General features: G+C 31.5%; 1 protein-coding gene across 2 annotated transcripts in view; it reads right to left on the minus strand.

The window, feature by feature from the left end:
* Window positions 1-27,763, minus strand: part of ZFC3H1 (zinc finger C3H1-type containing) — a 49,497-nt gene that overhangs the window by 12,383 nt on the left and 9,351 nt on the right. For both annotated transcript variants that reach the window (XM_006923748.3, XM_006923747.3), the window contains exons 3-24: window positions 23,483-23,547; window positions 20,608-20,806; window positions 20,147-20,370; window positions 18,697-18,820; window positions 16,722-16,819; window positions 15,547-15,756; window positions 15,198-15,362; window positions 14,120-14,254; window positions 13,264-13,385; window positions 12,710-12,859; window positions 9,451-9,625; window positions 9,057-9,188; window positions 8,155-8,697; window positions 7,961-8,070; window positions 7,000-7,131; window positions 6,772-6,893; window positions 5,706-5,807; window positions 5,374-5,493; window positions 4,263-4,446; window positions 2,461-2,647; window positions 941-1,129; window positions 57-294 (exon numbers count right to left, since the gene is read on the minus strand). In XM_006923748.3, the coding sequence (XP_006923810.1) occupies window positions 57-294; window positions 941-1,129; window positions 2,461-2,647; window positions 4,263-4,446; window positions 5,374-5,493; window positions 5,706-5,807; window positions 6,772-6,893; window positions 7,000-7,131; window positions 7,961-8,070; window positions 8,155-8,697; window positions 9,057-9,188; window positions 9,451-9,625; window positions 12,710-12,859; window positions 13,264-13,385; window positions 14,120-14,254; window positions 15,198-15,362; window positions 15,547-15,756; window positions 16,722-16,819; window positions 18,697-18,820; window positions 20,147-20,370; window positions 20,608-20,806; window positions 23,483-23,547 (3,726 nt within the window). The remainder of the gene's footprint in view (window positions 1-56; window positions 295-940; window positions 1,130-2,460; window positions 2,648-4,262; window positions 4,447-5,373; window positions 5,494-5,705; window positions 5,808-6,771; window positions 6,894-6,999; window positions 7,132-7,960; window positions 8,071-8,154; window positions 8,698-9,056; window positions 9,189-9,450; window positions 9,626-12,709; window positions 12,860-13,263; window positions 13,386-14,119; window positions 14,255-15,197; window positions 15,363-15,546; window positions 15,757-16,721; window positions 16,820-18,696; window positions 18,821-20,146; window positions 20,371-20,607; window positions 20,807-23,482; window positions 23,548-27,763) is intronic.

A 27,763-nucleotide genomic window follows, 5' to 3' on the forward strand; every position in this document is an offset into this window, starting at 1 on the left:
AAGAATTATAAGGGATAAGCTGATGTTCTAAATAATTTATAAACTTTTATACTTACCTTCAAATACTGCTAACAACATGTCAGGATTAGTCTTTACATCTTGAACTGTTTGCCATGGCATTATAAATGGTTCTGTGTTAACAATTCTTGAAGGATTGGCATTAGATGGATCATAAAATTTTGAAGGCAGACTGTTGAATTCAATAAGATGTACATAGGCCAGCCATGCCAAACATCGATCACTTGTTTTAAGGTATTCAGCTACTATTCCATCATTAGCTGACTTCAATGCATTCTAGGTAAAATAAAAAAAATAATCTGAAAATGTTTTTAAAAATAATGACTTCTAGTCCTAAAATTCAAATGTAAAGGCAAAGAAGAATAAAAGTGTTGTATTTCTTTGGAGTGGTTCTTAAATAAATATGTCAAAATTTTGATAGTCACCAATTTGTTTTAAATCAAAAAACTTTTTAGATATCAATACCAAATTAACATATATTTTACTGTGCTAAAGTTCATGCCATACTTAATGAAAAACGATTAAATTTATTTGTACATTTTAAGTGTTTTGGTATTCAAAAATCTAATAAGAGAAAATAATAAAAACAAACAAACACACACTACACCCATATAGAAGACTTTCACTCTGGACTATTTTTTTTCCCTTATTGTTAGAATACTGGAGTTTATTCTGGTGGGTACTAAACATACATTATTTTCATTTAAACCTCATAAACATTCCAAAGAAAGTACTATCTCTACTAAGCAAATGAGGAAACAAGCTTAAACTTACTCAACTCCACACAGTTTATCATAAGTGGCAAAATAAGGATCTGAATCTAAAGTCTGTGTCCTTATCATTGAACAATGCTATATCTATGTTTTAGACCTTTTAAAAATTCTCGGCAAAGTATAATTAAATGCTATTAACAAATGTTTACCTGTAAAATTGCAAGTGCACTTTGGCATCTTCCAGTAAATATGTGCAGCTGAACTCTAAACAAAAGAGCCTCTAAAAGCTGAAAGGACAGAATATCTGATGCTCCTTGCTTGGCTGCTCCCATCAGAAACTCCACCATTCTCTCACATACGTAATCCTTTTCTTCAAAGGTGCTTTCTAGGTGCAGAAACTGCCCAAAGGGGTTTCATATAATTAATCTTGCTTTGTAAGAATAAACTGCAAAACTACAGATTTTTCACATTTCATTAATAAACTGTCTCATATTAAATCTTTAATTTCTATAAAAAAGATAATTATAAATATCTATAAAACCATCTTCTAGTACTATAACCTAGATTTTCCTTTCTACAAGTTGGAAAGTGAAGTCAGATGAAAACTAAAACACAGATGTACTCTCAGAATTATCACGGAAGCAATTTCATCTTTCCTTGAATCAATGGGTAAATGACAGCAAGACCATAATGGATCTCCAAAAGCTCACATGCTTATGATCACATACAATTTGCACTGCTTAGGTATGTTACTGTAAAGATTTTGAAAATCACATTCATATTTGAACTAAGTGGCAAAATCAAAATAAATAATTAAAAAGACTTAATCAACTTAAAAAATCAAGAGGTCTTTTAAAGACCAAATAACTTTAAGGAAAAACATTACACCCTAAAAATCTTGTGACCGATAGCATTAATTTTGGTACAAGGCTCTAGGTCAAAAATCAAGCATAATTCACTGTCCAAATCTATTCAGTACTTGAATGAGGAGAGTAAGAGTTGGGGTGGCATGTTCGCTCATTAAATTTAAGGGATATGTTATCCAAAGCTATTCGTTCTGAATTTCAGTTAGCAAATAAATAATGGACTTGACAATAATAAATTTATCTGAAAATTTATCTCACTCTAATAGTTTGAGTTCAGCTGGTAAAAGTTCAAATATTAATGAATATTTATTTTACAAGTGGATTAATTATAATTTTAAGTTTATGACTGGGTAAGAAACATCTCATTCTCTCAGAGAATGAAGAATCCATTTTTTTCACTAAATCTTTGTATCTTAGCAAGGTTTAATATTAGTATGAATTACGAATTAATATTATTGCTATAAGTAATGAGGACAGATACCACTATTTCCTGGCATTCATGAAAATGTTAAAGATGCATAAGAAATTATAAATAAATTCTTTTCAGGTGTTTTGTACAAAATTCACTTCACTTTGTCCAAACTAAAACTGCTTAAAAATAGGTAAATGTAAAATGCTTTAAAATATTTATATTTTTTCCCTACCAATAAATTTAACAACAAAAATCACCTCTTCACTAAATATTCTTGTTTAATATAAAATAATCCTGACCCAAAGAAGTGGTTTTGAGGTTACTGGACACAGAATGCAACATTATCTCTATATGCAAATAAAGTATATGATCTATTAAGCTGTAAGTCAATATTTAAGATGACCCAAAGAATTAAGAGCACACAAAGGACTATGTTATCTTTTCTACTCACGGTCCAAAAACTTTGATAATCGGGAGCATATTCAACAGCTGTTTCACACATTTCCTGTACCTCCTCCTTGGTTCCTCTTTTAGAAAACAATCTGAGGTAATGGCACCAAATTTCTGGATTGTCTTTGTTGTTTTCCAAAGCTCGAGCCAGAACATTTAAAGCAGAATCCAAGGACTCTGAACACAGTCTACATGTTTAAAAGAAAAGCAGGAACATTTTTTAATGCTTGAAAATACTTTTAACCCATTTCCCCTGAGAATACTCACCAGTGACACCTGGAGTGTTTACTTCGAGATAACTCGTGGATTACAGTCCTACCCTTACCCTGAAGGTTGCCATGTAATATCTCACTTTTATTACTATTTTCTCATTGCTCTAGTATATCAATAGTCTTTAGAAACAAATGACATCATTCTATTTAACGCATTGTTTTTAGTAGTGGTATTTCTATTTATAAAACATAGCAATTCGCGATTGCTGAAAATGTCAAATCCTAGAAAACGAAGCATTCCTAAACGTGATGCTAAACTAATGCTGACAGCGAGGTGCACTTTGTTTTTCTAAACGGGAAAAGGGCTAGTCTAATGAGTTCATTTTTAAATTCCATTTTCTATTGGAACCTAACAAGAAGCCAGAGCCGCCTATGACAAAGGGAGCAAGATTAGAATTTTACATCACATCTCCAAAAATGATCCTGATTTCTCATACACCCAGCAATTCCTTTTTAAATGGATGTTCCGAGAACATTTACCAGATAAAACCACTGTGTTATAAAACCACTAGATTATCAACTTCAAATGTGCTTTATGTTCATACTCAGCAATACCTTTTATGATTTACACTGGTCCAGGAATGGAAAAAGTTAAACAATTCTCCCTCAAGGCCAGCTACTGCCAGCACAAAATATCAAAGCTTTCAATATAATAGTTCTTTTCAACCGTCAAGGGCTTGCTATCTCTTGGAGAAGATAATTGTCTCTCGTGATCCTATTCATAAAATAATGTACAGATCTTTTGGCCTTCATTCAGTAAATGAGTCAGAAAAGAAAACACTATAACTTATCCCATTAATGTGGAAATGACACACATCAAGTTAAATAAACACCATATTCAGGTATGTGAGGTGTATTAGCAGAATTCTGCATTGTTGCTTTATCAAAAAAACTTCTATACTAAGTTTTAAGACAGAAATACATTCAGAGTAGCTTGTAAAAACACAACTGAATTATTATAATTTAAAAATTATAGTAATAAAAAATTACTCTTGGTAATAAAAGAATAATCCTGGTAATCCCATCAAAAAGCACAGGAGTTAGAAAATGCATTTATGCAACAGAAGCTGTCATTTGTGAGATAAATTACTATGTACCTTATTTGAACACCACACCCAGAAAAATAGTCAATTTACCAGTATTTAAAGGTTCTTAGACAAGCTTTAAGCTCCAAATGAAAATTAAAAAATTTAACCTGTTCCACTACTCCTTTTCAAAAAACCTAATAATTAATCCTACACCACTGAGAATTTACTGTTTCAAACTAATCCTACTTTGAAATTAAGAGTCTACTACAATTAAAAACTGTAGCTAATTTATTACCCATACACTGAGCCATGCACACAACTCAAGATCTAATCTTAAACTTTTTCTAATAGCTTTTAAACAATAAAGTGCTTTTGGCTTTGTCAAAAAACAAAGGCTCCATTGATACAAGGAAGGAAACATGATTACCACAGATGAAATAAACCTCAAACACATAAAAATATAAACGTGCAACAGTTTACACAAAGATTAGAAGCAGACCTACCCCTCATTTTGATTCAAGTACTTGTATGCAAGCTTGAGCCAAAGTTGTACATGTGAAGGATTTTCGAGCACACTTGCTTCTAAATTAGCAATGTCATCAGTTTCATTTGTAAAGTATCTGACATCATCTGGAGTCACAACAGTATCCAAGGCTGGAACTTTTATTCGGTTCTCTGGCTGAAAGGCTATAAGAAAGTATCACTAGCTTCACACTTTCTCTTACCCACAGACCCAAGAAAAAACAATTAGCCTCATCTTTAAAATCTAAAAATTCTAATGACATGATTTAGCTCAGAGTTTTAAGGTAAAACAATTATATAATTTATTATCCAAACCATGACACATCTAAGAGTGAAAGAGGGTGTTATTAAAAATTACACCAGAACGACAGGTATAAACTAGGACTCTGCTAAGCAAACAAGTAGTATGGTCTCCCTGCTTTGAGAGTAAAGTGCCATCAAGTGATAATTTAGTCACTAAATTTAAGAGAAAGTTGTAATTTATGAAGATGATTTATTCTACTACATCTAAATTACAGAAAAAGTGTTATATTAATGTACGCAAGCACATTAGAGCATACACTTATTAGGTATTTACTAATCTACAAATAGTAAACAAATTATGCAAACCTGAAATTACACCACAAGATGTGCTTTACAATAAAACACTCATTCATACATCATACATTACTTATTCACTGATTCACTGATTTTGTGAGCCTACTTACTGCATGTCAGAAAACAAAGACTCAGCGGTGAAATAAAATGTACATTGCCCTCAAGAAGATACAGGCCAAGCACTGGTTCTCAAATGGGAGCAGTACTGCTCTCCCCTCCCCACTCGAGCATGTTTAGCAATATTTGAAACCCTCACATTTACTAAAGAATAATCCCTGCATTTAGTGGGGCATAAATACAAAACATCCTAGAATATAAGAGGCAGTCCCATACAAGGAAGAACTAATTGCCTTAAACATCAATGGCATGACTGTTTTTAAAAAATAGATATTAAAAAAAAATAGGCTAGTGGACACACCAAAAGATTAGTAAAAAGTATTAGACAAAGAGGGAACACCACAATTTAATGATTCTGGATCTTAAATTACTTCTTACCATACTTAATTGGTCCTGTAGATTGTTCCTCATCACTACTGAAGCTATTCTCTGAAACAGGTTTTCTCCAAAACTTTGGTTTCCACTTTCTTTTATCTTTGTACGTTGTAAACGGAGGTGCTAAAGTAGAGAAGATTGTTAGTTTTTTATAGTTTTTTATAGTTTTGCAGGCTACCTTTTTTATACTCAAAAATAGTTAAATTTATTCCATTGTGTTAGAAATGACATACATATCTTTTATATGGAGAACACAATGCCAAAAAATTTGCTGTCATAAACAAACTACAAGATATTTCTATGAGACAGAGAGAGAGAGAGAGAGATATACTCACTATGGCCTTTACTTTCATTGATATTGCTAACAAGGAGAACGGCCATCTGGTCCATTGACATTCGATCTTTGTTTACTCCAAAAAGTTTCTCAACATATTTTTCTGAAATTAGAGCAATGCTATCTTCATAAAAAGTATAAAAAATATGGATCATAGAGATGAAGCTAATTAGAATATGAAGTGAAGAACAGTTTAAGAATTAAAGTGATGTATATGGTACTAGACAAAACATCTTCTAAATGGGCAAGGCTTACATGATCTTAACTACTATGGCAAATCCTACCAAGTCATGCACCCAATTTGGGCTGAAAAAATATATATTTCCTAAAATAAACTAATAAACAAGTGAAAACTAAAGCCCCCAAACTGAGAATGATTAAATAGATTCAGTTACTTTACAATCACTTTGGGTTGTAATAACACTAAATTTAATAAACACCAATTCCCTTACTTCCAAAAGACTTATAACTTAAGGTTTAATATTTGGCACTAAATCTGGGAGAAAACTTAACAATATTTACTCACAATGTCTGACAAAAACCTATGCTTTCTACTGTGTCAAAGTATATCAAATCTTTTTTATTTCATCATAGAATTTGAAACTACAGTCATCTTCCAACTCTACTTTTGACAATAATAATAAATAAAAATAGCGGTCTATTTTAAAAAGTTACTAAAATGTCTATATAAATATGTTAACTCTTCTAAATAAACTGAGCTGTTTAGATGAGCTCTGTCCAAGGAACTTTCTGCAATAATATAAATATTATATTTGCACTGCTCTATTAGCAAGCACTTAATGATTATTGAGCTATTAAACTCAATAGTGGCTATTGAGCACTTCAAATGTGGCTAATGTGACTTGAGGGATTCAATTTTAATTCATTTAAACTGACCAGCAACGCATGGCTAGTGACTACTGCACTGGACAGAGCAGATCTAAAGTGTCACAAGTGAATATATGTAATTATAGCTATTTAAAGGTGTCAACAAAAACAGAGTATAAAAATTTAAATGGCCTAAATTCAAATTTTCACATGGGAAACAATAAGAGGTCTTTAAAAACCTGCTGCAGCAGCAATTTCTTCATCAGTGCTTGTCTCTGAACAACCAATTAAAGATAGATTATACGACAGAATGTCCTGGAACAGCTGTTTTCGGCTAAGCGTATAGTCTTGTGTATGCTGCCTAAAATAAAATGACAGCACAGAAAACGTAATCATGTACATATCAAAGCTAAATAACCATGACTACCTTTTAAATTATAAAATGTTCACAAAGTAAAACTACTCACCACTGACAATCATCATCGTTACATGTTCCTGTTAAATCAAACCGGCAAAAACACTGATCTGGTTCAATCATATTACTGTATGATACTGAACTTAGGGGTAGTTTTTCCTTGGTTCGATAGTATGGACTAAATCTAAGGAGAAGAGAGTTGGACGTATTATGCTCTATTCGCATTCCTCAGAAAATTTAGAAAATTTTCATTTTTCTTTCTCAAATTTCTATACTTTGAGCGTACTATTTATTTTTACTTAATATCAAAATTAACTCTAGAAAACAACCAGAATATCAAGTGATAGGGACAAATTACTTTTATACCAGAACAAAAAATATCTGAAATAGAAAACAAAATACCTGATATTTTAATACTGTTTTCCCACTACATAATAAAATGCTATATAACATTAGTGATATTTCTTATGTTACCAGCCAACAAAAAAAATAACTAGAAAAAAGTCTATACTACCTGCTAGGACCTTTACAATTTTATAATTAAATCATGCCATTTAACAGTCTCACACCTTTTAGAAGTCTAAAACAGATAACTTTCCACAAACTTAGTCATCTGAGAATATCTAAGTCAATTTTATAAAATCTGGTCAACGTATTCCCTAGAGCAGCAGTAAAATTAAAAAACAAAAGTAATAATTCTTCTAAGACTCCAATTAATTTTTCCTAAAATCCCTAACAGACTAATCTAGAATTCTCCACAATTCTACCAGTAGCTAGAAATTAGAATTTGATAAAAAATAAACCCAAGTGTGAACTAAGCCTTACTTCCTGATATGGTCTGTGTGTGACAAGAAGACAATTTAATTTTATTTTCCCTAAAAGGACAAGTTAATATTTCAGTAACCATGATTCTCTCTTTTTTTTTTTTTTCATTTTCATCAAGTATTCGAAGTTAAAAGAGTAAAAACAGGAGCAATTCTGAAACTCAAGCTCTTTGAATCTTCCTTTTATACCTGTAGGACTTAAAAACTAGAAGAGGACTGTGGTAGGGTCTAAAAGGACACGGCTTCACTTCTGTTGTTCTACTCTGCGCTGTCACGAAATCTACATCCACTGAAATTTCCTGCAAAAGAAAACAGCGATTTCATAAGGCAAATAAGGCTAAAGTAAATTCTATATTTATAAAGAATATAAAATGTTCAGTTACCTGACCATGCAAAACCTTTTCTGTAATGCCTGCGGTGGTTTTTAAAATCAGTTGTTTTAAACTGTCAGCTTTTGAATATAATTTTTGCAATTCACCAATTTTTAACCCTAAGAAAAGTTCTGGTTTTTCTACTGTATTCTTAGTAGGTTTGTTTATGCATTCTTTGTTAGGTGTATCAGTGTGCTTAAGGTTAGGTTTAGTAAAAGAATTGGATTCTAGGAAGGATCGTCTTCGTTCTCTGTTTGAACCAGACAAAATCTCATCATCAACATCATTTTCCTCAGTGTCCAGACTTAATTTATCTTGAGTCAGATCATGAAGTGAGGGTTGAGGTAAAGAAAATTCAAGTTCCTCTTCCACAACTGGAGCAATATTTTGCTGTTCCTTTGCTTTAAGGGCCCGAGCTTCTTTTAGTTTCTGAATTTTCAGTGCATATTCGTATTCTAGCTTTTGTAACCGTCTCTTTTCCATAGCAATTAATTCTGCTGAATGCTTTCTTGGACTTGATACTGGAGAATTGTCTAGTTTCATCATTTTGTTTGGCTGAGAGAGAAAAATTATATAGATATTTTAGTGTGCTATGATTTTATAAACAATTTTTGGTAAGATAGTTGTGCTACCCCTGCAATTCAATGCCAACGTTATAACACTAAATCAGTAACAAGGATAAAACAGTTTTACAAAAGTCTCCAATAGTTTTGCTAGTTAACCTATGATCTATGAAAAACAAAAAAATAAACAAGGTTAGAAAAATGTGGATGTCATTTAAAAACAAAGCTTTAATCTTATTCTCTTTGAATACACAGAAAAAAACCCGAGTTATTTTATACATCTCTTACCCTCAAAGGTATCATAAAAATCTTCTCCTTTCCAAAAATAAAATATATCTACAAAGGACTTACTCCAAGGCGATCTTGTTCCAGTTTACGTTTTCCTATTTCTTTACTTGCCACTGCCTTTGCTCGAGCAAGCTCTTCTCCATACTTTAGAGTCAATGCTTTCTTAACTGTAATACGTTGTTGTACTTTCTGAATCTGAAAATACAGGATAATTCTGAAAATGTAAATATAAACCTTAGAAAACAAATACTTAAAATATCTTCTTAAAACTTAAGCAGTTTTAGGATAATCAACTAAAAATAAAAAAATTTCAATATTATGTTTCAGTGGAGAAAAATATATAGGTTACACATTCTGATTGCTTTGGTTTATAGTTTTGTTTTATAAAAAATTTAGCCCATAAAAATGTGTAGCAAACATGAGACTACAGTATTTTAATTTAAAAAAAGAACATTACTTGTTCCTGAAGCTTCTTCAAAAACATTCTGTTGACATTGAGAATTTTCTCTGTTGCTTGAAGTTGTTCTGTAAGTTTTATAATCTTTGTTTCAGCATTTCGAACAGATTCTTTCTTCTTAGCTTCTTGCTGTATTAGATTCTTTAAAACAGATTCATCTTTCATCAAGAGAATCCTAATCGAAAAATAACAAAATTCTCATTAATGTTTTTCTAAACTTGTGCACTAACACCATTAGAATGAAAACTTAACAATGCAGTAGCTCATTTTTAAAAATATATTTATGATATGCAGGTGAGAATTTAAAAAGATGAATATTTTCATATTCATCAATCACACAGGTATTCAATAGACATTATTACATTTTATAAAGTAACTATGGGTCTGGTCTTTTTAAAAATCATTTATATCTAAGTAATGTGAATTACATTTGAAAAGCTATTACTAGTATATATTTAATGTTGGCTAAATCTGACCCCTATATGACTCCTAAAAAAAGGAGGACTCAGGCAGACAATTGTTATGTTTAGCTTCATTTATAATGCTAATAAACACACAAATAAACATCTAATAAACATAATTAAGCACATTTAATTATCTTTAAATCTTTAACTCATTTTATCTACAGCAAGGCAAGGAAAGGAAAAGGAATTCTAACTTTTAAAAAATATACAAATGTGACATTTGGAACTAAGAGGTAATTACAACAAGACATAAGACAAATTTATGGATATACTTTCATCTCTTACACTACTGAATATTATGGTTTAAAAAAAATGAAGCCTCTTTCCCAGAAAGATACCATATTTCGACAGTCATAACAACTGACATCTAGAATCATACAGAGAATATGTAATAGAAAGATAGGATGTAGAAAAATAAAGAATTTTTTTAAAACCTCATTTTTTAGAAAGTTATTAAAAGAAATGAAATCTAAAATTTTAATCTCTTACTTTTAAAACAAATACAGTACCACTTTTCACTGATAGTTTTTGAAATTTATGGTCACAATATTTCATCTATAAAACACATTTTTCAGATCTTTAATATCAGGATGTGTCTTAGAATTACTGCATACCATAGTTTAGCTAGCAGCATGTTTTCCTAACAATGCATAAAATAATGTCTTGTTCATAAATGGACAAAACATACTTTTATATACTTACTATAAAAACTTACATAACATAGTCACTATTTCTTTAAGATATGTGTTGCCTTGTAAAAACACCTCAAATGACACTCTTTTTCATGATTTTACAAAATAAAGTGCACCAAGGTGACTGTAATGTTAGAAATGACGCTGTAAACTTCTATCTTTTTTCCTTAATTAACTAACTATGGATGGGTGAACTTTTGAAGCTTGTTCTAAAAACCGTTTAATTGTTTATGTATTATTTAATGATTTTTCAACATTAAGAGTTAATTCATTACTGTAGTCATTTTTTTTTCTAACAAGATTTAAAGTTTAAGTACTAATTAGTCAGTTACTAAAAGCAGGACAAGGAAAGTCTTACTATCTTTGCATAGAATCTCCCTCTAACATCTGTAAATCTAAAAGGGGACTAGCAGAACAAAACTCAGAAATATTGATGTTAACTAAAACTATTCTGCACTTCATCAATTGATTTCAGGGTGTTTGGAGTGGAAAAAATATATGTCCATAATATGATGCGACTATTTCTATCAAATATATACTAATGGTCCTTACCACAAGAAAAAAAATTGTAACTGTATAGGGACAGATGTTAACTAGACATTGTGGTATTCATTTTGCAACATATACAAAACATCAAGTCATTACACTATACACTTAAGACTAATGTTAAAAGTTTCAGTATACAAAATCAATGTTCAAAAATCCATAGCATTCCTATACTCTAATAACGAACTGTCAGAAAAAGAAATGAAAAAAACATTCCTTTTGCAATTGCAAGAAAAAGAATAAAATATCTAAGAATAAACATAACAAAACGTAAAGGACCTATATAATGAAAACTTTAAGACTCTATTAAAAGAAATTGAAGACACAAGGAAACGGAAAGATATTCTGTGTTCATGGATTGGAAGAATCAACAAAATTAAAATGGCCATATACAGATTTAATGCAATCCCCATCAAAATCCCAATGACATTTTTTAAAGAAATACAACAACAAAAAAATGCATCAGATTTGTATATAACCACAAAAGACTCCAGTCAGTAGCCAAAGCAATACTGAGAAAAAAAGAACAAGGATGAAGGTATCACACTACCTGACTTCAAATTATGCTACAAAGCAACAATAATCAAAACATCATGGTATTGGCAGAAGAAGAACAGAGACACAGATCAATGAAAGAGAACAGACAATCCAGAAATAAACCTGAGTATACACGGACAAATAATTTTTGACAAAGGAGCCAAAACATAAAATGGAGAAAAGAAAGTCTCTTCAATAAATGGTGCTGAGAAAATTGGAAAGCAACATGCAAAAGAACAAAACTAGACTGCTATTTGTCACCATTTACAAAAAATAACTCAAAATGAATCAATTTTTAAAGTTTTTTAAGTGATATTACTGATCCTAGACTTGTATGATATTATTCTTTGTTGTATGGTTAATCATTTTTTAAAATAAAAAAATAGCAACTAAAAAAAACTGTAACATGTTGATTATATCCCCCAATAAAATAACCCCCAATATATGCTAATAAAATCAAATAAATTCTATCATTCAACATGTTCATCTTGTGAGGTTTTACACATGTTCTTGAAAATTTGAAACACCACTTGAACAACACGGTAATTTCACAGAACATGTAAGAAGTATATGGTCGGAACTTTATATTCATAGTGTATAAAAGCGCCGTATTTGACCATATGTTTCATTGAACTGGGTAATGACTATTTCCAACAATCAAGTCCATCTCTGACAAAAAAATATGCTTCCAAACAAGGTGTTTCAAAAATCATGCCAGAAATTTTAAAAATTCCAAATGAGGAGGTTCATAAATGTTATTAGCAATAAATAAGTTATGCATAAATCTGAAGGGGAAAAACTCCTTTGAAGTCTTGGTATTTTTATTTAAACATACTTTATTACTATTACTTTATGAAAACGTATAATTCAACAAAATGACAACCTTATATAGTTATACCAAGTATAAAATAATTTGTAATCATATAGTATACTTAGCATTGGCATACATCACCAAAAATATACCCCTTCTAAAATGAGAACATTAAATACATACAGTATTTAATTAGATGATAAGCTCACCTGTGTTTTTTAAGTTTTGCTTCTGCATCTGAAACCTGCTTTGTAACCATTGCTATTCTGCCAATCCCATCAATTTCCACATCGGAGTTTGCTGGGGATGATGAACTTGTCTTCAGCTGATCTGATTTAATCAAACGCTGTTTTTCCCGACTAAAATAATAAAGACAAATGAATTACATCAAAGGATACACTGAATTTATTACTTTAAAGATGTATTCTATTTTATAACATAAAGTAAAAATATTAACCATATTGACCAATAATAATGATGATGACCAAGCAATATGCATGACCCAAGGTAGCACTGAAAGTTGATAGTAATAGTTTTTCTCTTTTTCTAAACTGTTATGATCTCAGTGCATCACTGTATTCACATTTAGAGATGATCATCTGGCTCCCCCTCCTGTGTGACTTGCAAAAACATTAACTCTGCATCTTGGATAAAATCATCATTATTCATTTCCCAATGCCAATAATCTGTATACAGACTTAGTTCTACTACGTATTGAAAAGAAGACATACTCTCAAAGCTGATGACATAAAATGCCACTTACTTGGCAATCTCTTCCTTTAACAATCTATATTCAATCTTCTTTTCTTCAGGCAAAGCTTCAGGTGTTCGCATAGGATCATTTTCTTTTTCAGATTTCGGAGGTACTTTTGGTTTTGAAGCTTGCTAGAAAATGTTTGAAGTCAACCAGATCAACAGCTTTCAATAATCCCACACGAAGATGTATTATTTTATACTGCAACCCAGTGCACATTCGTGTACTTAGAAATAACTGAGTATCTTCATCATTATTTTCTATTCCTTTTTAAATTAATTTTATGGGGGTAACATAGGTTAATAACACTATATAATTTTTAGGTATACATTATAATTCAACATTTGCATACTCTATTGAATGCTCACCACCTGAAGTCATCTCCTTGTTACCATATATTAGACCCCCTTTACTCATTTTGCCTTCTCCCCAACTGGTTGTTAACCACCAAATTAATTGTACAATCCACTAAGTAGTCAAGATCAACAGTTTGAAAATAACTGGACTAAATCATATCTAAACAACTGTGCATTAAGAATAGGGATAAAAGTTGCACTTAGATTATCTACTTAAAAAAACCCTGTTTTCTGGTAATATAAAACAATTTCAAAACAATAAATTTCCCTAGTACAAAATTATCCACTATATTGAAAAAGGGACAAGTCACCTGAAAACAAAAATAAAGATTAATAGCTAAATCTATACACATTTCATTATATAAAGTCCTAATAGTACAAATACTTAAAATAGCCACAATTTAAAATATTAAAAATCAACAACTCTAAGGTCTAATTTTCAGGAAAAAATAAACTTTAATGATTATCAATAAATCATCTTTCTTTTTATCTTTCATTATTGCACTTACCTCAGCAGTTCGTCTTGCTTCTTTAATCATGGACTCCAATCCACCAAAAACACTGTTTGACTTGGAAGCCTCTCCATCAGATTCACTGTCATCTGAATCATTTAGTGTTACAACCACTGATTTATGCTTTGGAAGCTACAAAGACAATGTATTTGTTACTCTCAATGACAAAAGTGTCTCTATTCTTTTCTTAGTTCTACCATAGTTAGCTGTGTGACCTTGAACAAGTCACTTAACCTCTTCAAACTACAATCCATTAAAAAAAAAACAGGCTCCAAGTCGTCAGTCTAATCTTCCTTCTGGTTATATTGCATAATCAACTTTGTCCTACTCCACTAATACTGGTTATGTCAAAATATGTAGTATTTTACATTGTCTTTAAAAGCACTACTATGATCACTTTCTTCATTAAATTTTATTTTCTCCAACTTTCTATAAAGAACCATAATGCCATCTAAATTAACTTTTACAACCAAGAAAAAAATTAGTAACTCTACATAGTTATTAAAAAAAAAAAACCTTTTTGGCTTTTGCAGTTATGTATACAGGGTAAGTGGCCAAAGCTGTTTTACCTAACAAAGGCAAGTTTGCAATTTGGCTTTGTCCCATTTGTTTTCCTTTGAAACTATTAGAAAACAAGGTAGAAACAGTCATTTCAATCTCCTTAATAAACATCATAAGTTCTTACATTATAGTCATTAATTGGAAAAATATGAGCAAGGCATAAACAAAGGGGGAAATTAAAAATTAAATCTAGAAAATTAAAATTAAAATTAAATCTAGAAAATCTAAATGAACTTATATAGAAAAAAATGAAGAAATGGCAGAGGAAAACATACCACTCTGATAAAAAAAAAAATGCTTCCCCAAAAACATTATCGTAACTCTACCATTTTTCAAGTGAAGAATCTGCTCCCATTTCACTATTAATAAACAAAAAATAAATTTGTATTTATATATGAATATATGTGTATATATAAATAAACTAAGAGGTAGGGAACAAGATAGCAAAATTGCATACAAATTTCTCACAAGCTGTTTGAGTAACAGTAGAATTAAATATTTTATTTATTTTTACCGAGATCACAGTTCGTGGAAGACGAGGTCCTCTATGAAACTTTGGATTCTGTATCCTAGGCTGAGATACTGTATTAATACTGACTATTGATAAATTGCTTCTTGGCACAGGCTGTGAATTGCTCAGAACTGGAGGTGAAGGTGGGTCACTATTACTGGATGTTTCCTAAATAACAAAAAGATATGGAACATTTTTAAATAAAAAGAAACTTCTGTCATCTTTAAAAATCTTGAGCAAATTACTATCAGAGGTATCTCTACTAAAAGCTCAATGAATTCCAAATAAGCAAAGAGGGGCTACTAGAACTAAGCTCATGAGCACCACCTAGAGGTCCAGGCACCTAAATTACCTCTGGCTTAAAAGCTCTTTTATTCGCTAGAGATTTAAGCAGCTCTTCTCGAAGCAGCATTTCTTCTTCCTCTTCCTCATCTGCAAATGGTGGTTTTGGAGGCTGTTCTGGATCTTCAGGTGGGAGAGGTGGTAAAGGTGGTACAGGAGGTAGAGGTTCAAGAGAAACACACAAGCCTTCGACATAAGGCTGGCTCAAAGGTGGCATAGACTAGTTGTTTTTAAAAAAAAAGAAATAATAATTAGCAATTTTACCCATTCCAAATGTTTATCTCTGAAGCAACATTCAATTAGAAAATAGTCAACTTTAGATTATTATTTTAGCTGTAAGCATAAGTTAACTAAGCATACCGTAAACTAAACCAGAATTCAATATTTAGCCATGAAAAGTATAATTTTTGCAATAAAAAATAAAATAATATTTTAAACATTTACTTTATGAACTTCAAGATAATTACACAAAATTCTCCACTGCCATTCTTATCTTCACTTAGCAATCTAAAAGACACAGAAATCAAATTTCACAGGGTCTATCATCCCTCTAAGACGACTACCTGAAAATAAGTAGAGACTGAAATACTAAGAACATGATATTTAAGTAAAAATCTAAAATTAGCAACCAAAGCATCAATCACCACTACCCTCTTAAATCCCTGTGAAATGGCTTCTTAGAGATTATCAATACAGAAAACAAATTTTACCCAAATTCCTGAGTTTACATTATTATGGTTTCAAAGACCTTCCAGTATTACCCTTGGCATTTAAAACAGTTCAAGGAAAAAAGAAAAAATGTTTTCTCTCTCCTTCTCTACTCTTATTATTCCCCTCATCTTAAACTTCCTAAAAGGACACCAGATGTCTACCTAGAACTGTGAAATGGCAGATTCCCTCTAACCTACTGAGAAAGATCCAGTTGTATCTCTAGGTTCTCATAATCTAGAAATAACTTTGACTTTGTGATTCCGCCACTTCTTTTTTCTTTTGAAAAAAGTCTACCAAATTGATAGCCTACCAATAATCAACTGCTTATTCTGTAGCTATTGATTTTGGTAAACAAGTCTATTTCAAGGCTCTCTTCAAACCTAACCATTCGATTACATGCCAGTTTTTCAAAACAAGTTAGAAATGACACAAAGTAACAAAATTTTCTTAGAAGTAATATCGATTCTCACTTACAGTAACCTGAGGTGGTGGAGGCAAAGAAATAGATGGTGCTGAAGAAAAATACCCCAATGAACATTCAGAAAAGAATGGTGGTTGCACCGGTGAAGGGGCTGAAAAAAATTTTTGTAGGCGTTTAATAGAAGAAATACTTAAACAGGAATAAATTAGTTTATATTTGAAGAAATACAAATGTATCTAGGTAGAATGCAAATTAGACTTTATTGATTTCTGATAAAATCTTTAACCTCCAAGAGACCACCTCCACCTATTTAAAACTGCCCTTATGTCATCATAAAGTCAACCAACCACTTAAGTTGAACATTAGACCTCAAAAAAAACTCACTTTGTTCTACTCTTGACCTAATGATGGTAACAGGGAACAGAACAGGAAAGGCTAAAAACGCGTTTTTTTTTTTACAAACATGCTGTTTAAGGAATAAAACAAATAGTCCCTTAAATCTGCCAAAGGGCCCAAACGGAAAACAGTGCTTTGGTGACTTCATTCTTCCCTTTACGTGGAGCAAAGAAAAGTAAAGAAATGAAGTAAGTTATATAAAAAGCAAATAGGACTAAAAATGAAACAAATGACCAACTGTATATAACCAATAAGTGTACATTTTTTCACACTTTAATAATTCTGAAATAATTATTGATGCATCTTAAACTGTTAGCATTTCTTTCCTTGGTAGCAGATAAAAGTAATTGTGCATTTTACCTTTACTGGTTTCTTAAGATTCAGCGAAATATGGCAGATTCAAAAGCTACTCTTGCTACCTAATAAATAAATAACCTTAAGGAGAAATTAATGTTTCTTCTTTGTCCCAGTTGTCTCACAAGTCACTGTGGACATTACCTACATGCCTTATATGGAGCTGACTGTGGCCCAAATGATACTATTTGAAGATACGGTGGCCTTTAGAATATTTTACTTCTTAAAAATATAAGTATCCTTAATGAATATAGAAAGTAAAAATTTGACAAAGCTGAGAATACGTTCTCTGTATATTTTACAAAATTATTTTTAAAGTACAGATCATAAAGTTATTTTATAAGAAGAGTATTAAAAATGTGGGCAATACGATTATGAATCATCTCCAAGAACCTAGAAAGAAAATTAAAGATTGACTAAAGAGTTAAATTATGAAATCAAAACATATCATTTAAGATTATCAAACATGAGCCTAAAAATACTAACCTGAATGTGAGCATTTTTGGTAATTACCCCAATCATATAGATTTTGCCTTGTTTCTAGTCTAGACACACTAAAGTATAATTCTAGTTTGATCTGGTCTCACAATATGACCATAGGGAGAAATACACTGATCATATAGTCTTTTAAAAAGTATTCCAGTTTTGAAATGCCTACTGCATTTGGTTATCTGACTCAGTCTTATGTGTTTTAATTAGTGAGAACAGGTATCCCACAGTCAATCACCCCTGAATATCAACTAAAGCAAGTCTCTAGCCCTCAAGGATAGAGTCACATCTTAGAATATGCAATCTAATTGAAGTATATTCTGACCAATTTTAACTAGCCTTTCGTGAGATGTCACTAGGATCACTTTCCATCTCCAAATTCCTACAAAGCATCACTGGAAGGAGGGAGAAAGCCTAAAAGCAAGAAAGATACTTTTAACTAAAACTCAAAATAGCCTGGATATAGAAATACTTAAGAGATTAAAGTTTGGTTTTTTTTAAACAGTGTTCTCATCTGCTTTCACAATCTTCACTTTTTAGATCAAATAGTTAACAGTAGAGTTCAATAACTGCCTTTTTATTTAAATCCTATGTAATGTAAAAGAATCTATTGGAAATAAAGGTTAATACTACACACTTGAGGTTTGCTCTCCAAGTATTTACAACAGCAAATGTCTATGGTTGAAAATCAACTAGCAAATCTCACTTTCATTCAAGGTTTTGGATAGCTTCATGACCATTTTCTATTTAATAATTATGAATATGCAAATATTGTTTTTTAGCTCATACCTGGAGAATTGGTTTCACTATCTGTATCCATAGCAACTTCTTCATAGTTATCATATTGATAAATGCCTCCTCCACTATCAGTAGGTTGCTTATCTAAGGATCGTCTCAGGTCAGGATCTGAAGACTAATTACACAGGATGTTTAGTTTCACAACATTTTGTCTTAAGTCTATACTTAGGCTAGAAATTATAAAACAATAGTTATCTTTTAGGAAACAGTATCAATAATCATAGTGATCCAGTTAAGCCTGCCTATCACAACTGATTTGGGAAATTCAATGTACATGACAGGTGCACTGTGGTTGATATTTTATAACTGTCAGACAGAAAATGGAAGCTAGCAAGGACTATGTACACATATGAAATCCTCCACAGCTGAGCTACTAAATAAGTAGCTACTCCTCTCTAAAATAACACCAGGATCATTCATCTAGTATAAAAAACTAGATGAATAAATTCAAGTGTTCTGTCATCAAAATTATAATTAGATTATTTTGAAAAATTCAGTAACATTTTAGTTATGAATAATAATAGCTGAAAACTAGAAACTCTTGGTCGATGTGTTTGCATTTTCTTTTTTTTAGTTCTTACAATGTTTCACTCACAGAGATGGTTTGTAAGAAACTAAAAAGTAGCAAAACCATACAGATGGATATAAGAGTAACGTGTAAATACTTTTCTCTAAAATAAGATTCTATCAAAGAGCTTTTAGAAGTTTAAATTATGAATACTTATACATTCCTTGCTTAAGCAAAACAAACTCCTGACTCCCTAGAATTAAAGAGCTCTTACTTTTAAGATCCCTCTATTCTTCATTAGTATATTCAAGTGTAGTCTCAAAGCTTGAAATTCTGAGAATTATCACTGAAAATAGCACTAAATCAATATTAAATCCCCAGTATACTTCCTGATACCATCTATAAAAGATAATGACTTATATATAAGTCATTATCAATGACTTATATATAATAAAAGCTCACAAATACTTGATAACTAGTTAAAGTAGCCACTAAGCTTATTACTATGGAATGATTTAACTTTCTTTAAAATAGTCTATATCAACTAATCATGACAAATGCACTTCTAGTTCTGTATTGCTGAACAATGAAAAACTAATGAAATTTTGCCCCTGTACTTAGGTAACAGCTATTATTAGAATAAGTCATTATAATTTAGTAATTCTACCTTCTAAATAGAAAATGATGAAAAAGCTAAATGCAGGCTTTGCTAACCATAAGCTTAGTCTTTCTTTCATTTCTTCTATTTCTAATATCTATAACTATAAAAGGTTCATTCTCAATTGTAACCTACCTTTCCTTCTCCCCAAGAGTTATTTATATAACAAACTATATCAAACACAAGAGCTTTATGTTTCTTAGTTGACTGAATTTATAAAATAAAGACACTTAAATTTGAGCAATATTTTGATTTTTTATTTTTGCACTCCTTACTTTACTTCTTGATCGCCTCTTTCCACCAACCAATTTCATGAATCGATTGTACTGCTCTTCCTGATTTGAGAGATCTCGAATTTTTCTGATTTCTTCTTCTCTTTTCCTTCTCTCTTCTTCTTCAACTTGTTTTCGCAAATCCTCTTCTTTCTGTCTTTCCTGTTCTTTCTGTTGCTGTAGTTTCTTCCATGCCTTTGTTTGCTGCTTCCTCAATGCTTGTTTAGCTTTAAATGGAAAACACAGAAACATCAGTATCAGCGTTAGAATTTTCTATAGAATAAAAGAAAACAAGAGTTTTAATTACTTTCATTATCATTAACTCATATATACAGCGTTGCTCAGTTCATAGGACTGTTCTCCATTCAGTGCCCTATAATTCCCCAAACTCAAAACTATCCGAATTAAAATCTAACTATACTGATACATAAAATAAATTAAAAGAATTTAACAGAAATGATCACCTGTAGTGCTAACTTTTTTGGCCGAATGTGTTTTTGTGCTGGTTTTAACTTTCTGCTGTACAGTTTTCGTCTTAGTCAACTTTTCTTTGCTTTCTTTCATCACCTGCTGTTCTTTTTGTTGCCATTTTTTACTGGCTGACTGAAGAGCCAAAAGACGAAGTTGTAGTTCAGATAGCTCCTCTTCCTCTTCACCAAGTTTCTTTTAAAAAAGAAATAGTTGCAACTTTTAAAATTAATTTACCTTAAACATTTCACCAAGTCAAATCTTTTATAAGATCAGAATTTAAAGTTAGTTTTAAGACAAATATAAATGGCAAATATAAATAAAATAAAGAAACCAGATTACTTACCATAGCCCTTGACCCTAATTTAGTCCCTATAATACAAACAGAAGATCAATCTGTGGAGAGTGTGTGTGTATACATACAAGTGTAGGGTTGGAGGAGGTAGAAGTGATGGAAGATGATTCAAAAAAAAGAAAGTTAAGAGTTAGAGATTAGCATTTAACTGGGCTTCCCAAGTAAGAAAGAGTAAAAACCTGATACTAGCAAACACGAGGAAAAAATCAACCCAGGAGAGAGAAGGAATAAAGAATGAAATGGTTATCACATGATTTACTAGCCTTGTAAGTAATAGAGAACTGGTACACTGAATGTCAAGATTCAAATTGCAAACATTTTAAAATATATATATTATAATTCTATAGTGTTAAAAGAAAAAATATGCAAAGATTTGCTAATATCTGAACATTACATGTTTTAAAACTATAGATATTTATCTGAATATTTAAAATATTTTAAACACCCAAGACTTATCTTCAGGGAAGCTAAAAGAAGAAAATAAAGAGCAGATGTTTGCAAACTTTTTTCCAATTGAACTAACCATTTTTTCACTCTATCTTTTTTGAGATAATTTTTAAAATTAACCTGTTCTTTACATTTTAGCTAAAATATAACTGAAAACCTCAGACAACCTAAGCAGAGGGTCTTAATTAGAGTACATAAATTTGCAGAGGAGGAAGGTAAAATATCTAGTCCTTTGGCCTCCCCACACCTTTAAGTTAAATGCAAAATTGTCTGTTTTACCTTTAGTATAGAGAAAGAGAGGGAAATCAAAAACATCTAAGACTCAAAAAGGTAAAAGTCCAATTATCTAATAACTTTTTCTTTATATATACAATATTGTATGTAACAATATATATGTAATATATTACATGTATACATAATATAATGTTATGTATTTATTGCAGGGTGTTGGCTTAGACAATTGGGGTGACTGGACTAGGCCATCAGGAATGGTATGCTGGAACTGTTGGGCAGGAATTGAAGGTGCAGCTCGTAGTCAAATTTCTTCTTTTCTAATAACTTTTTCTTATAGAATTAAATTATTTAATTCTTAAGCACAAAGTAAACAGTGGATTGGTTTCACCCTAATGTGAACTATTATAAATCACTAACTGAACCACCATTATAATTTCAGTATTTTAGTTTACCAAAACCAGGGTATAGTTACCCTTTCCACTGTTGGGAAATATATGTAATGAATAAGTTTAAAATTATCATGATTCTTTTTTAAGTCGCTTAAACATATGAAATTCTACTGCTTGCTGCTGAAGTTCTAGGGCCATGCTAATCCAATCTGGTAGCAATGAGTCATGTGGCTACTTAAAATTTAAATAACTAAAACTGAATTAAAAAGTTTAGTTCCTCAGCCACACTAATCACATTTCAAATGCTTCACAGCCACACGTGGTCAATAGCTACCATAATGGAGAGTATAGATATAGAACATTTCCATCATTATAGAAAATTCTATTTAATTTTAGAAAGTGCTGATCTAGAGAATTTAACTAAAATAAAGCTATTATCACTGTTTCAGAAACTTAAAAGTCTTTGACTACTTTTTAAAACTATTCCTTTTGGAATGACAGAAAACTGATTTTGTCATGCAACTACATGCTCTTTGAAGTAGCTACCTGATCAGCAAGAAGAGCACTGAACCTCATTCAACTCCTTGCTCTGACACTTAAGTACTCTGTAACTTTAGGCAAGTCACTTAACTTACCCATATGAATCTTATCTCGTGTCTAAAACAGATTTCAACTTACTTTATAGAGTTATCATGAAGATATTAAAAAACAAATACACTTATATATGCATGTATGTGCATGTGTATGTGTGCATGTATGTGTACCTGCTATATGATCATTCTTAAATCATCTGTTTTAAAGCTCCTAGGCTCTTTGCTCATTATAATTTACTCATAAAAACTAACTGAAATCTTAATGGAATAAACTGTAGTTATTTCAGATGTCCAATTCAACAAAGAAAAGGCCTGGGTTATTAAGTGCTATTAAATGTCAAACACAGTGCTTGATGCTTCTATATTTTATCCTTAACCTCACAACAACCCAGAGAAGAGATGACATTAAACTCATTTTGTAAGGAAGAACAGAGGTAAGCAAAGGCTAAATAAATAGCTTATACATGATTAGTCAGCTAAGAGGAGGAGCTAGAATTGGATATCAAGTCAAGGTCTTTCTAACTCCGAAGCTTTCCCACACAGGATATTCCCCCAAAAGTGAAAAAAAAAATGTGAATAAAAATTTAAAGTTTCAAAGAACAAATAAAAAGATCACCTATAGATATGAAGAACACTCTTATTAAACACAATTTAACTAAGCCCAGTGAAAAAATACTCCAAGACATCTCTCCAGATTTTCTTATTTTTAAAGGCTTACGTCCAAATAAAGGTATAGCAATATGAAAGAAAATTAGTGGAAAGCAAGACAGAATTTCCCTTTGAAAAGAACAGAGTAAAGTAGTACAAGAATCAGTCTTACAGAGATATCCAAGCCCACAAAGCAATATCTTACCTTTTCAGATAGAATATCTGAGGCACTAATTCTTCTTGTTAAATTTTGTTCTTTATCTTCTAATCCTTAAAAACAAAACAGCACATTTTAAATACTCTAAAAGGCAGCTACAATCAATTTAAACAAAATGCTATATACTATTTAATAGTAATTATTTTAAAGAGTCTCATTAAAGGGTCTCATTTTCTTAATCTCTCAACCAAAAGAATGCTGTTGAGAAAATAAAAATCTGACCAAGCTTCTCGTATCAGTCTCACTTAAAAGTTACAAAGCAAAATGATTCAAAATATTAAATAATGAACTGAAAGCCTATTTTGATAAAACAACTTCTAAACTAAAAATAATTATTTCTAATAAAAACAGAATTTATAGAATAGACAAGAAGCAAAGCTGCATTACCAAATAGATAATTCACATTGATAGACTATAAAAGTTACTAATTCAGACTTCAAAATTGAATGAATTCGACATTTAGAGAGGTACTGGATTTATGCATTAAAGAAATAGTACTGTTTTAGAAAAACAACAGAAGTAGGTTAAGTATCAACACAATTAAATCCATTCATACATTTTTCCCGAATTCTAGCCTTGGGCCCAGATTTCTAAAGTTATTTATAAAATCTTATATATATTTCATAATCTATGACAGCTCTACAAATCATAATAAAGTTACAGTACCTTTACAACAGTATTGAGATATACTGTTGTAGCTAAAATAGAAGTTCAAAACTATGAGACTCTTCTCACAATAACACAATTGAAGTCTACTCCAAGCCTAATTTTTTTTGATAATGCCATCTATTAGTGTTCCAAACATCCTAATTTGATTGCTTAAGGAGGTCTACTGGTAAAAGAATAAGTAACTTATGCAATAAATAGAAAATAACTATACAAAGTAAATAGAAGGCAACTACCAAATTTTGAGTTAGGTCAGTTCTGCAGTAAGGCCTGTTTTGGAAATGTGAATTTGTTGCAACATGACTGATATATTAGAAAAAAATCTGAGTGTAACATAAATTTCATATTGGCTTATGTGTGATTTGTCTCTGAGAAACACTGAGAAAATGCAGAAAACTTCACTCGGGTGATCCAAGCCATGTAGAAAAACACAAACCCCTACACCTCAATTCACTGTGTTAACAGCCACACCCATCCACATCTGGTGTTACAGCTTACTGTCCAATTTCACATAACCTCCCTTGCTCCACCTCATAATTCACAAGCTGAAAATCTTCTACTTCCACAAGCACACTTTAGATCATTTTCAAGGTAAAATGATATACATTTCAAGCATTTTTTTACCCACTTAACATGTAAAGCTGTGCTACCAATTTTATTAGGTTCCTAAGCTTTTTCATGCATCACTGACACATGTTGTTTCCTGAACTCCATTTTGCCCATAAACTCTTTGGTTTTTATTGTGTAATTAATTCTGCAGTGTAGTGATGTTTAGGAATGCATGTCAGATTATAGCAAAACTGACCATACTTCAAAGAACACTGGAATAATAACTGTTAGACAAAAATGAAAAAGGAAAAAAAATAAAGACAAACAGACTTCCAATAATGTATGTAGAAAGTACTAAACTATTCTCTTACATAAGAAACCTATGAGTTTCATTAGGTCATAAGAAGCCTATTAGTTGATGAAGATCTCTTTCGTCTATAAAAGGTGGCAGTACCTCCCTTTAAGGTAGCACAGAGGCAAGTATCCAGTAAGTTAGCAGGTACCTTATGAGCACAATGTACCTTAAAAGCAAGCACAAACCATAAATTTCAGACTATAAATCTAACTTTAGATTTATAATCTAAAATTGTAAGTATTATAAAAGGTATAAGTATTATAAAAGGTTTTTATTTAATTGACCAAATGTGTAGTTAGGCACCATTCTACCCCTGTCATGTATCTCTACAATTTTAATTCTTACTCAATACTGTCAAAATGAAAATTGGTCTTGTGCAGTCATACAGTATTTTAAATTTATTACATGGTGTTCTAAACTGAACTAAAGACAATGATCAAGAAATATATGAATTGTAATAACTGAAGACACCCCACAAGAATGGAACACTTACAACACTAACAGTTAGGTTACAAAGGAAAATTATTTTTTAAGAAAAGAAAAATCAGAAAGTTATAAAAAAAGTCGAGATGTATATGGTATCACAGAAATCCCCAAATTTCTACATCAGTGAGATAAACATCACTGAATAGAGCAGACCTGTCTACTCTCTACAGAATATTCTCAACATTGTGGCCAGAGTGATCCTCTGAGAATATTAAACAAATTATGCCAGTCTTCTGCTCAAGACCCTGTAATAGATCCCATTTCACTCAGAATGAAAACAAAAGTTCTTATAAGGCTCTACATGATCTGTGCTAATCTATCATCTTTGACCTCTTCTCTCCCGCTATTCATCTCCTCATCCCTTCTTTTAGTGGAACAAGCCTCCTTGTTATTCCCTATATACACCAGGCACCTTTTTGCTTTAGAATCATTACTCTAATTGAGTGATTCTCAAATTTTAGCAGGTATTAGAATCAATAGGATGTCTTGTTAAATACAGATTGTTGAGCTCCATTTCCAAAGTTTTCAATTCAGTAGATCTAAAGTAGGGCAGGAGAGTCTGTATTTCTATCATGTTCCCAGATAATACTGGTCCAAAGACCACAGTTAGAATATCATTGCTCTAGCTACTTAATCTTTGCCCAGAAACCTCCTCCACAGATATCCATTGGCTATTTCCTCACCATCTTCAATGCCTTTAAATCTCAGCTTCAAATCCAGGCCTCTCCTGATCACTCATTAATACTGCAACCTGTACCCTTCCATCTCTTCTATTCCCATCCTACTTGCCCCACTACAGTTTCTCTCTTTCTATAACTATTATTTACTGTCTCCCCTTCTAAAATGCAAGCCCATGAAGGCATAAATGACTATTTTGTTTACTGATATATTTCCAAGAGCCTGGAATAAAGTGCTCAATTAATTTTTGAATGGATGAAAGAATGAAATGGAAAAATAAAATGGAAATGAAAAAATGAATTTTGCAATTCGGTCAAAATAACCTATTCTAGTAGGGGTAGAAAAGCAGACTGCATTGGGTTAAGAGGGAATGAGAGGTAAAGAGAATAGAGTCATCACAGACTAGCCTTTCCAGAAGTCTGACTGAAAAGAAAGAATTTGACAGAGAATGCAAAATGGGGAAGAGGAAGTGTTTAAATTTTGGCATGGAACACTCAAACATGTTTATAATAAGAACCCATTAAGAGAAAGTGGTTAAAGATGAATAAAAATGAACAGATGGACCAAGGTCTCGAAGAAGGTGAGAAAAGTTTAAGAGCCAGGAATACAGGTGAAAACAAAATGGCTGTAAACAAGGAGAGTCACCACTTACTCAGAGAGAAGGAATTGAAGTGGAAATCAATATGGATATAAGTTTACAGTCAGGAAGTGAGAAGTCGGAAGTTAAATGAGATCACCTGAAACAGAAGGCAAGTTCATATGCTGACAATAGAGTTAAAAGTTGAGTAAGTAAAAGCCTGAAAAATGATGATAAAGGTTTAGAAATGGAAGAAATGGGGGAAATGGGGAGGAAAAAAAAAAAAGCTGACCAGTAATTTAAAGGTTTGATGGCAGAGCTGAGAATCTTGCTGAAGACTGGGGGGAGAAAATGCGTATGTCGAAAAACTAATCAATATAACTCAGTGATTCAGATAAATTTTAGCTTTTTGTTTTTCTCCATTCCCTCTTCCACACTAGTGCCAGTTATTTTTCTAAAAGATACTTGATCACACCATTTTTCTATTTGTTTAAAGTAAATCTAACTTCTTCAGCATGATATTCAAAGGCCCTTCGTAATCCAATCTCAACCTATCCTTTTATAAATTTATATCTGACCGCACCCAGAAACATACCATATAGACCAAAATGCACCCATAATCTCAATATCTTTTTAAAATTCTGTGCTTTCATCTGTTCATTTGGTTCCTTTTAACGTTGCAAGTGGGACACTCATTTTTCAAGACACAAATCCAACATTTCCATCACTATAAAAACTTTCTAAATACAGGTGGGGATATTTGATCTTTCCTCTGTATTACTGCAGGCTTTGAGACATAATTCTTTATTATACTGTATGATACTTATGTGTATCTTTTCTATACCGCTGAGTTATACCTTTTGAAACCGCCTGTCTGGAATCATGGTTTTAAATTGAAGAGGGTGGAAGAAATGTCTCTGAGAATGAGTAGCCAAAATCAGTCACTACTAGGTTTGCA

Source organism: Pteropus alecto, unplaced genomic scaffold (genome assembly GCF_000325575.1).
Source record: "Pteropus alecto unplaced genomic scaffold, ASM32557v1 scaffold76, whole genome shotgun sequence".
NCBI classification, from domain to species: domain Eukaryota; kingdom Metazoa; phylum Chordata; class Mammalia; order Chiroptera; family Pteropodidae; genus Pteropus; species Pteropus alecto.